Below are 14407 nucleotides of genomic sequence, written 5' to 3' on the forward strand. Positions count from 1 at the left end.
GCCCCTCTTCTAAGGACAACACAAACTGTTCAGGGGTGCTGCTCTGCAGCTCCCTCCCTCTCTTTGGGGCTCCCCACTGCCTGTGCCCTTCTACTCCCTCAGGTCTGGCTCACAGTGGTGTGTCAGCCCTCTGCACACGGGGACAAATGGCCAAGGCACACAGGTGTGGGGAGAGAGCCCATGGGGACCAGCTGTATGGGAGACCAGTGGAGAAGGCCCTCCTTCCCACCTCTGCCCTACAGGAAGAAGGATACAGAGTATGCAATGTACTTCCAGATGCTCGGCAGGAGTGGAATGGCAATCCCAAAGATGATGATGGACAAGACCAGGTAGGTGGTCCAGGCCACCGCCTGGAAGGGGTGGAGGGGCAGTGACCATCCATTCACCCTGGACAGGTGGCGTGGTGGGCTCTTCAGGCCGCTGACCTGGGCCTCTGGGAGGACTCGTTGCAGGCTCCTGCTAAAGAGGTCCATCTGCAAGACAGAGGGGCCACGGAAGCTGTCAAGCCCAGGGTGGAGCAGGGATGGGCTGTGGGACCCACCAGCCATCAGGGGAAACTCCTGGGCCCAGGACCAAGAGTTGACACCTGGCATGGCCCAGGGCCACTGCAGCACACCTGGGGGCAGCTGGAGTGGGCAGGTGCCCACCTCCATGGGCCACAGCTGACAGCCTTGGGCACAGACCCTGAAGGCTCTTGGGGCTGTAGAACCCAAAGATACACATATGTCCACCTGGACAGGGCCCCAGGTAATCAGGCATGTACAATCTCTGGGGAAGCCCTTGCCAGATGCCATACCAAGGTGACTTCTGGAGCTTGTGTATAAACACACTAACCGACTCATTGATGCCAGAAGGAAGCAGAGCACCATTCAGGTCACCAAGGAAATACAGAAAGGAGGGGTTGTCAGCAAACTAGCTGGTGCTGCACCTGCCAGAAAACCCTACTCAAGCACTCCCTCCTCTGCTAGTGCTCTGAGGAACACAGTGAGAGCCCACAGCAGAGGGCCCTTGGTCATCCCTTCCTCAGAGCCCTGGCACCTTTGGACACCGTGGAGTTTCCCAGGTGAACAGTGGCCCAAAGGGCCCCACAGTCACTTTGGGCCCAGCAGGGGCAGATGGTGGCTGGCACTGGAACTAGGGTGAGGAAGACAACCGTGGCTGGGGGCTGTTAGAGAGGAGCTTTGCAAAACGTGGCCTCATGCAAAGCCTTTGCTGTCTCTTCGGTGAAATCATTCACAAAATGTAGCAAATGGAAGCACCTTAGGAAGACACTGCGGCACATTCTGAGACTGTCTTCCCCTTTGAGTTCAGCAGCCCTGGGGCTCCCTGGAGCACACTGTGGCTGCTGGGCTCTTGCACTCTCTAAGCAGCCCCAGGTGGGTACAGTCTGTTCCCAGTGGCCTGACTCTGTCTGGGGGAGCTCCTGGCAAGTGCGCCTATTGTGAAGCTAGACCACAGGACTGGGGTAATAATGTGTACTGAAAAATACAACTGCCCACTAGACACAAGCCGGATGAAAGTGCCAGCCGACAGAAGGATGCTGCCAAAAATTCAAACTGTACTCTGGAAGGTCAGCGGAGTAGTCACAGAGGCCAGAGCAGCAAGACAGAGACGGACCATGAACCAAATCCCCTGAAATGTAAGCCGAATCAAACCTTTCTTCCTTTAAATTGTGGTGTCACGTGTCATGTCTGGCAACAGGCAAGCTAATATTGAAAACTGGTATCAGGATTAGAGTCTTATTGTGACTGTACCTAACTATGTGGATCAGAAGCCTCTGTGACTGGTTTATGGGAGGAGTTTGGAAAGTTTGGAGGTGCCAGCTGGGGAAGTCCTAGATTGGTGTAAGCAGAGCCTGATGGATGGTCTGGTCAGAGCTCAGACCAAACTATTACAGAATGCAGACAGTAAAGACCAGGTTCAGGAAGTTTCAGTGGCGAACAAGAACTCCACTGGCAGTTGGGCTAGAAGTCATATGCACTATATTCTCCCCTCCCACTCCTGCAAATCGTTATATTTTGCTCCTATCCTGAGAGTGAGAGAAGGGCTGGGGATTTAGCTCAGCGGCAAAAGCGCCTGCCTGGCAAGCGCAAGGTCGTGAGTTCGGTTCCCGGTACCCGAGAAAAACCACAAAAAAAAAAAAAAGCCTGAGAGTGAGAGAGACTGAAGACTGAGGTGAAGGGTGGTAGACTAACTGATCTAGCATAGGAAATTTCAAGACAGCCAACATTCAGGCTGTGGCATGGGTACTGCTGACTGCTTTTGGCCAGATTGATAGTGAGAATGGAGGTCTAAGAGTAGAGCAGAGAAATTTCAAATTTGGCCCAGAAGAAACTATACAAAATTAGGGACAAAAGAGATGTGGTTTCTGAAGAGATCAGTGCCATTTAAAAGAAATTGCACAGGAATAAGACAAAAGATGCTTTGAGGTTATCTCAGAAATCAGAAAGACTCCACCATCACAGGTTGAAGGGTATAAAACAGCAATTTTTCATTTGAGAAGACAGTGTCTGGGGCATCTGCCCAAGAAGGGTCTCCTAGGGAACTGGTTCCCTGGGATTCATTTTATTGTGGTCAGCTATACAGGCACTTAAAGCCTGCTGCAGCCATGATCCAAGAAGGCCTGGATACTGCTTCTCCTGACAGCAGACCTTGGCACTGTCAACATGATGCTGGTTTTTTGTTGTTGTTGTTGTTTTCTGGTACCGGGAATCGAACTCACGATCTTGCACTTGCCAGGCAGGCGCTGTGCCACTGAGCTAAATTCCCAGCCCCAACATGATGCTGTTTTAACCAGCATGCCAATGCAAGATTTGTGGGGTTATGGTGGCTTCCACCTGGATTATAAGAAAGGCCAAGCAAGGAGACCCTGAGAGGGAAGCGTGTGAAGCTGTGGGAATGAAGCCAAAGGTACAATGGTGACCCTAGGAACCTCGAGATTTCATGGAATATGGTACACCTGTCAAGAAAAGCTGCAGACTGTGAATGGAGCCAACCTGAGAGGTGGTGTGGGCTGCTGCCTGCAAGGCCACAGGGCTGGAGCTGCCCAAACTGCTGGAACTCTCATATCACCACTTTGTGCCCCAGAGGCCAGATGGAGCTACAGGGCCTCCTGTTTGCGCACCCTGCTTTCAGTCTTGCTTTGGTTCAGTCCTTTTCTGTTCCCCTATTCCTCCCTTTTGGAATGGGAATGTTTACCCTATGCCATTGCACCTTGAGATTACATTTTGTATTTTCAAGGAGACTCCCAGCTGAGTTTGCCTTGAATCTCAGCTTAGGCTTTGAGTTTTTAAAAATGCTAGGACTGCTGGGACTTTGTGGAGGATATTAATGCTTTTTTAATTGCACACAGAACTGTTGTATCATGTTAAGCAGAATGATGGATTTGCTACAGTCTTTATTTGTAGATTAAGTATGGTTTAAGGAGATGTGTCGGGTGGATTGTGACCGTTAATCACGATGCATCACATAGAGTAGATCAAGAAATGTCTGAGGGATTAGTAAAGTTTATTTCCTGGGTGTGTCTGGTTGGGTCAAGGAGGTGTGACCTAGGTGCTCTATATGGTCCATGCCCCTTCTGCTCTGGCACTGTTCCCCTACTCCGCTTCCTGCCTGCCATGAACTAAGCCTCTCTGCTCTGTCACATCCTCCACCATGACATTTCTGCCTTGGAGCAAGTTGACCAAGGGCTGAACCACTGAAACCCTGAGCCAACTGAAATTTGTCATTTTAGTTGTAGATGTTTGGTACTGTGTTTTAGTGACAGGAAAGTTAACACGACAAAGTAACTGGTCAAGCATTTGCCCAGATACAGGGCAAGGACCAAGCCAAACCTTATTCTGATCTCTGGAGCAAAATATCTTGTGAAACCTCACTCTGATCTATGCAACAAGTTACTTGGTCAAACTATGCAGATCTCCAAGGCAATGTACCTGCTCAAACCATTTACCCAGATCCATGAGGCAAGTTACCTGGTCAAATCTTTACCCAGATTTACAAGGCAAGGTACTTGCTTAAACCTTGACTCAGACCTATGAGGCCATTTGCCTGGTAAAGCTTGACTCAGACCTAAGTGGCAGCACCAAGACTGGTATGACCTCTTCAGTCTTTTCTCAAAGATGGGATTGGTTGTGGTGGCTCCTCTAGTACAAACACTGCAGTACTCCTTCACCACTTCCACTTAGTGTATCATCCTAGGAGGACTTCATGGGATGCAAGGCGCTTCCAGGCTTGTCTCTCCTTCTTGTGGACACCACAACTATGCATGGACCCTCACTGGTGCAGGCCCTAGGGCAGGGCACATGCATGAGTGCTCAGCCACAGGAGACAGGGCACTGGGGCCAGACCCTGGGGACTTCAGCAACACATCAGCTTCCAGGGGCATGCTCCCCTTCTCCAGGCCCAGGCTCAATTCTGAAAACACTTCTCTGCAGGTCAGAACTCAGCCGACACACCACATGCACCACAGAGCACCGCGCACAGCATGAGGAAACAGGCACAGGACACACCACATAATACCACAACCATACACAGCACACACACCACACACAGTATACATACACAGAGAACACGCACCGCCACACAGCACATGATATCCCACACATGTACCACATGCAATACACACAGCACCACACACAGCACACATTAGCACTCACATCACACACATGTGGCACAGTCCTGGGCTCCTGACACCCTCTCCCTGCCTGGAAGGGCCTCATGTCCCTCCCCGCTGCCTTGGTGCCCTGAATACCTCTGTGCCATGGCTCCTTCCCTTCCAGCCCACACTTGTCCAGTCTGGCTGTGGCCCCTTGTTTACTCATCCCAGAAGGCAGGAAAAAGGTTAGGGTTAGGTCAGCGCTAGCGTTTGAGATGTGTGATCAGCCCAGGAAGGAGCACTGCTGGGCTGGTGGTACCTAGTGTCTCTCTGGCCCTTGCAGCTCACACCTTGTTCTACCCTGCCTGGAGGTTCCACTGGGTCCCCATGCAGGCATCCATGCTGGATGTCACCATCACAGCCACTGGCCAGCGACACAGACTCTTGGGCTTCCTAAAGGTACCACCCCTGCCCATCTTGTACGCAAGTCCAGACAGCTGTGGCAGTGAGCATGTTGTCTCCTTTTGTCTGAAGATCTGGAGGCAGATCACTTCTGCCTTCACTTGGAGTCTTGAAACATCACTGCTTGGCTGGAGACCAGATGCAGCCCCCAAAACTGGTTAGGTGAGTGGCCACCCTGGACCTCCCTTCCTGTTCAGCCCTGCTATCTCAGCACCCGAGTCCACCCAACCCGGACCTTCCTGTGCCACTTCCCACTGCACAGCCCCCTTTGCTAAGCATCACTAGGCAGAAACCCTGGTGCCTCCTGAACAGTCCAAGTGGATTGTGCTGGGGGTGGTGTTTGGACCTCAGCCGGCCAGGTCCAGACCCTCTACCAAGGGCCCTGTTTGGAGTGAGGTGGGAAGCAGCACCCACTACCCACAGCAGTGTCCACCCTGACCTCTCACCTCTCCAATGGGCTCAGCATCGAGGTCAGCACATCTCACTGGGCATTGACCAGACCAAGAAGCAGTGGGGCTCCCTGGTCCACACGGCAGCCACGGAACCCCAGGCGCCTCACAGACCCAGGTGTGGCACCCACAGAGACACTCTGTGGGGGATGGGCGCAGGGACGGGGACAGACCTAGCTCAGATGCCCTGTGCAGTGGCCTCCAACTGCTGGGCAGCTGGGACTTGACCCCCACTGGCCATTCCTGCTTCAGGCCAGGTGCTCGAGGCAGGCCTGTCACCTGGGCCCAGCTGAGCCCATCACTACCATGCAGGTTGCCTTCCTGACATGTGAGCGCTCCATGGCAGGCTGGGGAGCCCGCGTCATCAGCACAGCCTAACCCCATGTGAAGGGTGTCCTGTCTCCTGCCCACCCCCAAACCCTCTGCTTGCAGTGTCTGGAATCCTAGACTCAGGAAGTTCTGGCTCCCTACTGTTGAAGCAGTAACCTTCATCCCTGTAAGTGAAATTTTATAACCTTCTGTTCCCGTAACGTCTTACGACCCCGATGAGCAGGGTCATCAAGATACAAAACCGTCACAGCTTGAGGAACTGCCTTTGTTCTCCTTCTGCCCGCCCACCAGTTCCACACCAAAGACCAACCCCCTTGACCAAATATACAAAACCTGGAATCTGTTCTTTGTCCTTTGCTCAGCCATTTTGGACCTACCAGCCGAGCCACGGTACATCTAAAAAGAAAGTCCTCCTGTTTCCCATTTGGTCTCTGTGTCTCTTAAACCTTGCAACATTTCTGGTGACCACAAAAGGACAGGAGATGACAGATTTGCTCTCTCCTTTACCTGCAGGCCCCAGACAGCCCAAGCTGTGGGAGTCCTGAGATCTCTGGTGTCACCATGTGAAACTTTAGCTCAGAGAAGAAATCAGCCCTCCCACAGTTCAGAGGCCTCTCCCATCAGCACAAATGGACCCTGAGGGAATTCAGGACAATTCTGGAACAGCGGGCTACAGGACCCTGTAAGGTTTTTGAGGCCAACAGGGAAAACCCATCCCATTAGTAGCCTGATCACCTCCTTGCATGTACTTAGTAATCTGATGTGGACTGGGTCAGATGAAACCTACATGTTGTAGTTTGAGGTTTTGCAAGGGGAGCAATACAACTGGACACATATTTTATAAGATTATTTATAATGGTCACCCAAAGAGTCATATACAAAGACAGTGCCAGAAATCTGCCCACACACTCAAGACAAAAGAATCCAGCTGAATCCAGAATCTATGCAGGACTGTTTCACAGATCTGCACTGGGAAGACCCAAAGGTCAGTGGTGGAAGCTAGAAAGTCTATGAAGGATCTGTGGGATGAAGGATCTATGCTGGCAGGCTGAGGGATCTGCACTGGAGCCAGGAAGTGACGCTCAAAGTAAGAACCAGAGCTCCCCTGAAAAGTACCATAGCTACCCTCAGCAACAGTGAGGTCATGAGCTTCTCTAATGATGAGGAAAGCTGATTTCCCATCAGGAAAGCCAACGAGAAAAGCTTCTCCAGGAGACTCAGCAGTGCACCATCTTCACCTCTGGAGCCAGGAAGCAAGGCTCAAAGTGAGGACCAGAGTGCCCCCAAAGTGAACTGAAGCCACCTTCAGCGACAACAACGTCCTGAGCTCCTTGAACAATGAGAATAGCCAAGTTCATTAGGAAAGCCAGCATGATAAAGATCCTCCAACAGAATAGCCCAAGAGAAACAGCAGCTCCCTAACAGCCTCTCAAAGAGCTTCTACCAGCTCCCAATAGCCTCTTCAGCTTCTCTCATTCTGCCTCTTATGCTGCCGGCAACAACCCTCAGGTGGGCCTCCTACACCCAGCACCACACTGGTTCAATTCAGCTGGGTGTTACAAGTTGACCACCAGCTGTCAATCCACAGCACTACACTCCAAGTAGAAAATTCGGGAGTGGCCCACAATGGGAGTACTGAGTAAGCTGCTGCAGACCAAAACTGGACCACACTGAAACCCAAAGCAGAAGAATTGGCTCAGACGGGTGCTAGGGATGTGGGAGTGACCCGCTGTAACAGAGGCTCACAGTCAGTACGATCTAGACTAAGTCAGATGAAACCTACGTCCCAAGTAGGGAATGTGGGAGTGGCCTGCAGCAAGGAAAGCTCACAGAGTGTGTTGGAACTGCAGGAGTGGCCTTCAGTGGGAGAGGATAGAGAATCCCACATCTGGATGAAAACAACTGGAAAAGGGGAGATGTATGACTGTGTGTGCAGAATAAAGTGTGTGAATCTGAAGGGTGCAAGGGAAATACATAATTGTTTGAGTGAAGTAAAGTGTGTGAGTTCAAGGTCAACTGGGCTCAGCTGGGGACTGGGGTAAGGAGGTGTTTTAATTGGTCTGAAAACAAAAGTAATTGAGAGATCCATTTGTACTACAACAGGCAAAGGCATGAAAAAGCTGCTTAGTTGTAGTGTGCTGCAGGCATGCTGATGGAGGAAGAAAAGGAGCACGCTGTGAAACAGGGTGACGACAGCAACCAGCCCAGATGGGGACAGAGACTAAATAACACCTAAGCAGCTGGCTGGTTGGAGGTTAGGCTTGGACAGAGGCACAAGGTCAAGAGACTTAGGCCCAGCTGCCCTGCTAAGACTGGAGGGATGAAGCAGGGTGACCTCTGCATTTTCAAAGTGAGCACAGAGCAAGACAGTGGCTGCAGTCCCCTCCCCCAAGGCCAGCTCTTGCTCAGTGTCACTAGCCTGGTGCTACCTGCTGGTGTCTGAAAGCCGGAACAACTGCCAGTTGGGGCTGAATGGCCAAAGTTGGGCCTAAGGAGGTTTTGCAGGAGGAATCAAATTATAAATACTAGCTATTTGCTAAATTTTGCTTCGAATTTGAGTTAATGTTTTTCCTTAATTTAAAATGTAAAACATTTCTTGTGTATTACAAATTCTTGAATTGCAATTACAGGTTTAACTTGCTTGTTTCCCTCTGCTTGCTGTTGGTTTAAGAACACTAATTCAAGGGTACTGAAAGGTTGGCAATCAGCCAAATTTACCAAGCAACAATCTGAGAAGAAAAAAAAGGGAGAAAAAAGACACTTTAAAATCCACGCAGCTAAAAAAAAAAAAAAAAATCCAAGCAGCTGCAGGTAAGTTTGTTGTAGAAAGCTTACAGTAAATGAGAAAAAAGATGTATTATTAAGAAGGGTATAAGAGATACACTTCTGATATGAGAGGATTTTGCATGACAAAGCTGGAAAGCTTATGTATATTGAGGACAAGCTTGTGAAAATAGTTCATCTAAGAAAATATGTATGGTTACTTGTTGGTTTGATAAAACTTGGGTTGTTCCTTCTAAAAATTCCCATGAAGGGGACAGTCTGATCAGCCTAAAACAGAAGTGCTTAAAAAGGTAACCTGCATCACAAGAGAGTAGGTAGGGAAGTGTCAAAACGCACCCCATTAAAATGTATGCTGGCTAACTTTATTTTTTTAGTTTTTAAATTTTTTTCTTTTTGAGACAGGGTCTCACTATGCAGTTCAGACTGGCTTTGAGCTCACTTTGTAGCCCAGGCGGGTCTCCAACTCTCACAACGATCCTCCTGCCTCAGCCTCCCAAGTGCTGGGATAACAGGCATGCACCAACACGCCTGGCTGGCTAACTTTGAAAGATGCTACACAGCCAACTATGGAGTAAAGTTGACCCCCACACGCAGAGGTTAAACACTCTTTATGAAATAGATTGGCTCTCCTTTGATGGTGATTGCCCAGCTAGGGGGGACAATTCCCAGACAATGATTGGGCATGCACACATAATCCTCACCAGGAAGCCAAACAAAAAGCTGATAGGAGGCTCAAAAACAAGTTTGTTTACAGCAGCACTCACAGGAAAAGAGACAAATCACCAAGGGGCAAAGACAAGGACGCTGACAAGAAGAAGACAAAACAGGAGCCAAACCAAACCAAAAGGGGATCTGCCATGTGACTAGAGCTAGATTGGGGGTCAATGTGTGTGATGTAGAAAAATAAGGACACTGGAAAAATAAATGCCCCCAAATGATAAGAGATTATAAAAATTCCAAAATTAGGAGGCTCCCTGCAAAAGGCTAAAACAGATACAGACCTCACTGGACTGACAAAACAAAAAGTTACCAGGACTAGGCCAGACTGGGCTCCATCTCTAGGAACTTAGGAGCTCATCGTTACAAGGAGAGTAGGGAGCCATTTGATGGACTGATGGTAGATGGTAAGACTGAATATTCAGTAATGACACAGCCCTTAGGGCTGTTATCCAGATTACGTGACTACTGTTAAAGCCACTGGGGTCCCAAAAAGAGGCCATTTTTCTGGTCTGAGAATTGTATCACAGAAAAAAAAAATAGGTCTAACGTAAGTTCCTGTATCTTCCAAACTGTCTGGTTTCCCTACTGAAGGGGACCTACTCCAAACTACAGGCCCAAATTACCTTTCTACCCCAGGGATTTAAAAAAAAAAAAAAAAAAAGACAACGCAGCATAAGGCTGACACTGAAGAACACCCCACCCAGCTGTGCAAGACATCACAGAGTAAACTCAAGCGACAAAAAGGGCTGATGGAAAATACACTGAGGCAATGGCAACAAATAAAAAAGATCCTCACACTGAAGGTGAGCTTTGAGAATGCTACTGCCAGCAAGACAGAGCCAGCACTGGAGCTGGGACACAACCACAGAAATGCTGAAAACACACTGCACAGCAAGAAACCAACAAAATGAGGCTGGAGGCTGCCTGGCAGTGACAGTTGGCAGTGGAAAAAAAAACAAACAAACAAACCAGCAGCACTGTGAGGCTGAAGAGCATATACCAAAGAACCTGACAACTGAGGAAAAAGCTGTAAGGCAGTGCAAGCTGTGCTGGAGGAAGTCGAGCAACTCCAGGCCAAGGTGAAAGAGGCCCACTGCCTGTGGGAGCAATCAGAACAAGAGTCAGCTCAACAGCTACAGCTGACCCAAGAGCTGCCCACACGTGACTACAGGCAGAGAAAACACATGAGCATGTTGGAGCGGTTACATGGTGAGACAGAGGCAACTCAGCAAGCAACTGAGGCAGCTCAAGAACATGCCAAGCATAAGACAACACAATCTCACGGTCAGGTGAAAAAGCGAGACTAAAATAGTTGACAGAGACACATGCCCAGGCCAAAGGACAAGAGGAGCTGGAAGCGCAAAAACTACAACAGCACGTAAAAGAGATGACACTGCAGAAAAAACAACAGTAGACATGCAAAAACACAGTATCTAGAAAGAGTTGCAACGTCTGTGGCAGAGTTCAGAGGCAGAAATCCAAGTCAAGACCCAACAAGTGGAAATGACAAGTCCCAACAGGCTACACATCAAAAAGGAGATCTGCATGGTATGTCTACTTCTGGAGACAACTGAGCACCAGCTAAGGATGAACTCTAGACTCTGTGTACATGGACAGAGGAGATAAAACCCCAAAACGACAAGCACAAGAGGAAGCTAAGCCCCTGCAGAGATAAATGCCAGAGGGGAGCCAACACACGCATCAAGCAGAGGCAAAACCACCTGTGTGAAGGCTAAAGCTGAGACAACTAAAACGAACAAAACAGAGGGCTCTCCAGTCACTGGAAGAACTGCAACTACAGGCCAAGGAGGCAGGAGGCAACTGTGGCAGGCAGAGCCAGCGCAAACACACCAAGTACAAGTAACCCTAGGACAACCCAATGTGACACAGAGGCAAAGCTATAAGGCAAGTGTGCCTCCTTTATTTTTTAAGTATTTTTAAACTTTTGATACTGGAAATTGAACTCAGGACCTTGCGCTTGCCAGGAAGGTGCTTGTGCTGCTGAGCTGTATCACTGGCCCTGTGTGCCTCCTCTAAAAAAAAAAAGAAAAAAGAAAAAAACTACACAGCTAAACCACACCCTGCAGGAAAAACATGTAACAATGACCCAGCTGCAGGGGGCTGGGGATTTAGCTCAGTGGCAAAGCGCCTGCCTGGCAAGCGCAAGGTCATGAGTTCGGTTCCCGGTACCGGAGAAAAACCAAAACCAAAAAAAATAAAATAAAATAAAAACAATGACCCAGCTGCAGAAAAAAAACCAAAGTGATAGGCACAATAGCAGAAAAAAGCTAAACGTGCTCATGAGAAGGCTGAACAGGGACTGGAGTGCTGACAACTAAAAGCCAGTGAGACACTGGGGCTACGGCTACAAGCGGAGGAGAGAACACAGTAATGGAGCTTGACAAAGGCCAAAGCCAAAAAAAAGCAGGGGAGACTATTTGGATAAGCCACTAAAGTGGGGAGAAAGAAGTTTCTCCTCTGGAGAGCTGACCAGAAGAAAACATTTAAACAAATCAAAGAGGCTCTGACTCAGGCCCAGCCTTAGGACTAGCAGATATAACCAAGCCTTCCTTCCTGTATGTCCATGAACAACAACCACAACAACAAATGGCCATAGGAGTCTTCTGGAGAAGACTCTGGACTTCTGGATTCCAAGTCATGGAATCCTGGAATCACCCAGTGGCATATTTGTCAAAGCAGTTAGACTCTGTAACCCTAGATGGCTTCCTGATGCAAAGCTGATGAGCTGGCTTTGGGACAACTGACTACTCGGGTGCCACATTCAGTTATAACCTTAGTGGACCAGATAGGACACCACTGGTTGTCAGTTCCCACATAACCCTGGACACAATGAATATTCTTAACCCAGTAATCTTGCTCCCACTCAAACTGGAAGTCCCCTACATAAATGTATGTTTACGGTAGGAGGGGACAACAAACAGCATATGCAACAGTGACTCTAGACTCTATGGTAGAGGCCTACCCTCTGCCTACCAGAACCTCAGCTCAGCAGGCATAGCTAATGGACTTGACAAGGGCTCTTTTGCTGGCAAAGGACAAAAAGGCTAAATCTGAACTGATGCCAAGTATGCCTTTGCCATGCTCTGTGTTCATGGAACTATACACAGGGAGAGAGGGCTCCTGACCACTGGGGGAGAAGAAATAAAACACAAAGAAGAAATCTTACAGCTCACAGATGCCAGATGGACACTGAAAAAAAGTGGCTGTTATACACTGCAAGGGACATCAACAGACTGGTATGATAGAGGCCAAAGGAAACCAAGGCAGACAGAGAAGCAAAATAGGCTGCTATGATAGCCCCACAATCCAAAAGGCGGGGGGGTCCCGGCCCTGCCATTAATCCCCGAACCCCCACTCCCGGAGACCTTAAACTATACTTTATTGTTTTTTTTTTTTTGTTTTTCTTCCGGTACCAGGAATTGAACTCACGACCTTGCGCTTACCAGGCAGGCGCTTTCAGGTGCTTTGCCGCTGAGCTATAAATGAAGACATGGTTCGCCTGGGAGTCTGGGAATTGTATCAAGGGAGGACAGTGACCTCTGACAGAAGGCTTACTATTCCTGAAACGATGGCCCCTAGGTTAGTGAGGTAATTCCAACAAGGGTCTCATCAGCAAAATGAGATGTTACTAATTCACCACTTCTACGTGCCACAGCTCACTGCCATCACTTGAGCTGTCTGGGAACAGTGCCCACCCTGTGCACAGAACAGCCCAGAACAAGGGCCCACCAGACCCCGGGGTACCCACGATGTGGGTGCTGCCCTGTGTAAGAACTTGCTCGTGGGCTTCTCTGGAGCCAGCCAGATACGAGCTGAAACCTCTACACACTGTGAGGCAGATAAACCTTTCCTCCTTTAACTTTGGGTGTCAGGTATTTTGTCTCCGCAATGAGAAAAGTAAAACACGGGGTGACCCTTCTGCTGCTTTTCTGCCCCCTACACTGAAGGACATACTGTTAACCTAAACAGGTCCCAGGGCAGAGCTGGCCTCCTCCAGGACACAGGCACAGGGTCCTGCACCTGGAGATTCACACTGGCCAGCCAGGGCCAGGCTGAGGCAGAACTTGCAGATGGGAAGCCTACCTCAATTTCCCCATCTGGGACAAACCTTTGAGGAAGCCATGGGATAAACTGGGTGCTATGCTCACAGCTCCAAAGATACCTGAGTGGCTAGTGCCCCAGCAGGCTAGATTGTGGCAGAAGGGTCAGGGGCTGCCCCTGGGTCACATACCAGCACCCTCCCTGCCCCTGCCTGTTTCCTCATCAGTATGACTAGACTGATGTGTGGGGCCTGGCCTGGGAGGGGCTGTGGGCCTCACAGCCCACCACTGGCCTTGGGCTGTAACAACTGCCCTGTGCCCCAGCTCCAGCCCCCTTCTCTCCACAGCCCAGACTCAGGAGACGCAGCCAGGGGCACAGCCCACAAAGGAACCAGAGGTGGTCTCCCAGGTTGTGGGGTCAGAGAACCACATGCAGCCCCACACAGTTGAATTAACTATGTTCACTAGGGTCTCCCGAAACTCATTTCCTGTTAGAGACGTGTGTGGCACCCCCTTCATGTCCTCCCCTCATCCTGGCCTGACAAGTGACACTGCTCACAACAGCAGTCATCTTGAGACCACAAGAGAAAGACCCAGAACTACTGAGCTGTGTTATGCTTTAGCTCTCAAATGTCCCTGAAGGGATGGAAGGGGTGGGTCACCCGGGTGACCTGGAAGGGTGTGTTCTTATCCCTGTCCTCCCTGCTCTCTGCTTCCTGGCCACCACAGGGTGAGCAGTTTTCCTTTGCCATGCCATTCTGCCACCATTTCTGCCCTGGAGTCAGCCAATCATGGACTGAATCCCCTAAAACCACGACCAGAAAACCTCTCCTTCTTAGGCTGTGGGTGTCGAGTGTTGTGTCTACAGGCACTCAAGGACAGAACTGGAGAGCATCACCCACCACAGCCCACCTCTACAGCACTGCTTCACTACAGTGAGCCAAGTGGCTGGGATCCAAACTGTCACCAGGGATCAGAGGGTGCTTGAATCCACGGAACAGGAGCCC

The 14407-nt window shown here is 49.8% G+C and overlaps 1 protein-coding gene and 1 long non-coding RNA gene across 11 annotated transcripts in view; one reads left to right on the top strand and one right to left on the bottom strand.

Annotated features, from left to right (window-relative positions):
• The window catches only part of LOC102024592 (tubulin polymerization-promoting protein), a 74896-nt gene that overhangs the window by 57566 nt on the left and 2923 nt on the right, over positions 1–14407 (bottom strand). For 4 of the 8 annotated variants that reach the window (XM_013505878.1, XM_013505874.1, XM_013505876.1 and 1 more), the window contains exons 1-2: positions 5503–6335; positions 255–473 (exon numbers count right to left, since the gene is read on the bottom strand). In XM_013505878.1, the coding sequence (XP_013361332.1) occupies positions 255–473; positions 5503–5997 (714 nt within the window). In that variant the 5' untranslated portion in view covers positions 5998–6335. Of the gene's footprint in view, positions 1–254; positions 474–5502; positions 6337–14407 lie in introns of those variants that run through there. The other 4 variants (XM_013505871.1, XM_013505875.1, XM_013505877.1 and 1 more) reach the window with 4 other exon arrangements.
• Positions 240–8984, top strand: LOC102024140. Of its 3 annotated transcripts, none has more exons than XR_001231548.1 (3): positions 240–329; positions 1503–1639; positions 7939–8984. It is a non-coding gene; the product is annotated as an uncharacterized LOC102024140 (long non-coding RNA). The 3 variants fall into 3 exon arrangements; XR_264269.1 differs by having other exon boundaries at positions 8466–8984; XR_001231549.1 differs by lacking the exon at positions 7939–8984 and adding an exon at positions 2740–3192.

The sequence above is a fragment of the Chinchilla lanigera genome, unplaced genomic scaffold (assembly GCF_000276665.1).
Source record: "Chinchilla lanigera isolate Chin_1 unplaced genomic scaffold, ChiLan1.0 scaffold00103, whole genome shotgun sequence".
Classification (NCBI taxonomy): domain Eukaryota; kingdom Metazoa; phylum Chordata; class Mammalia; order Rodentia; family Chinchillidae; genus Chinchilla; species Chinchilla lanigera.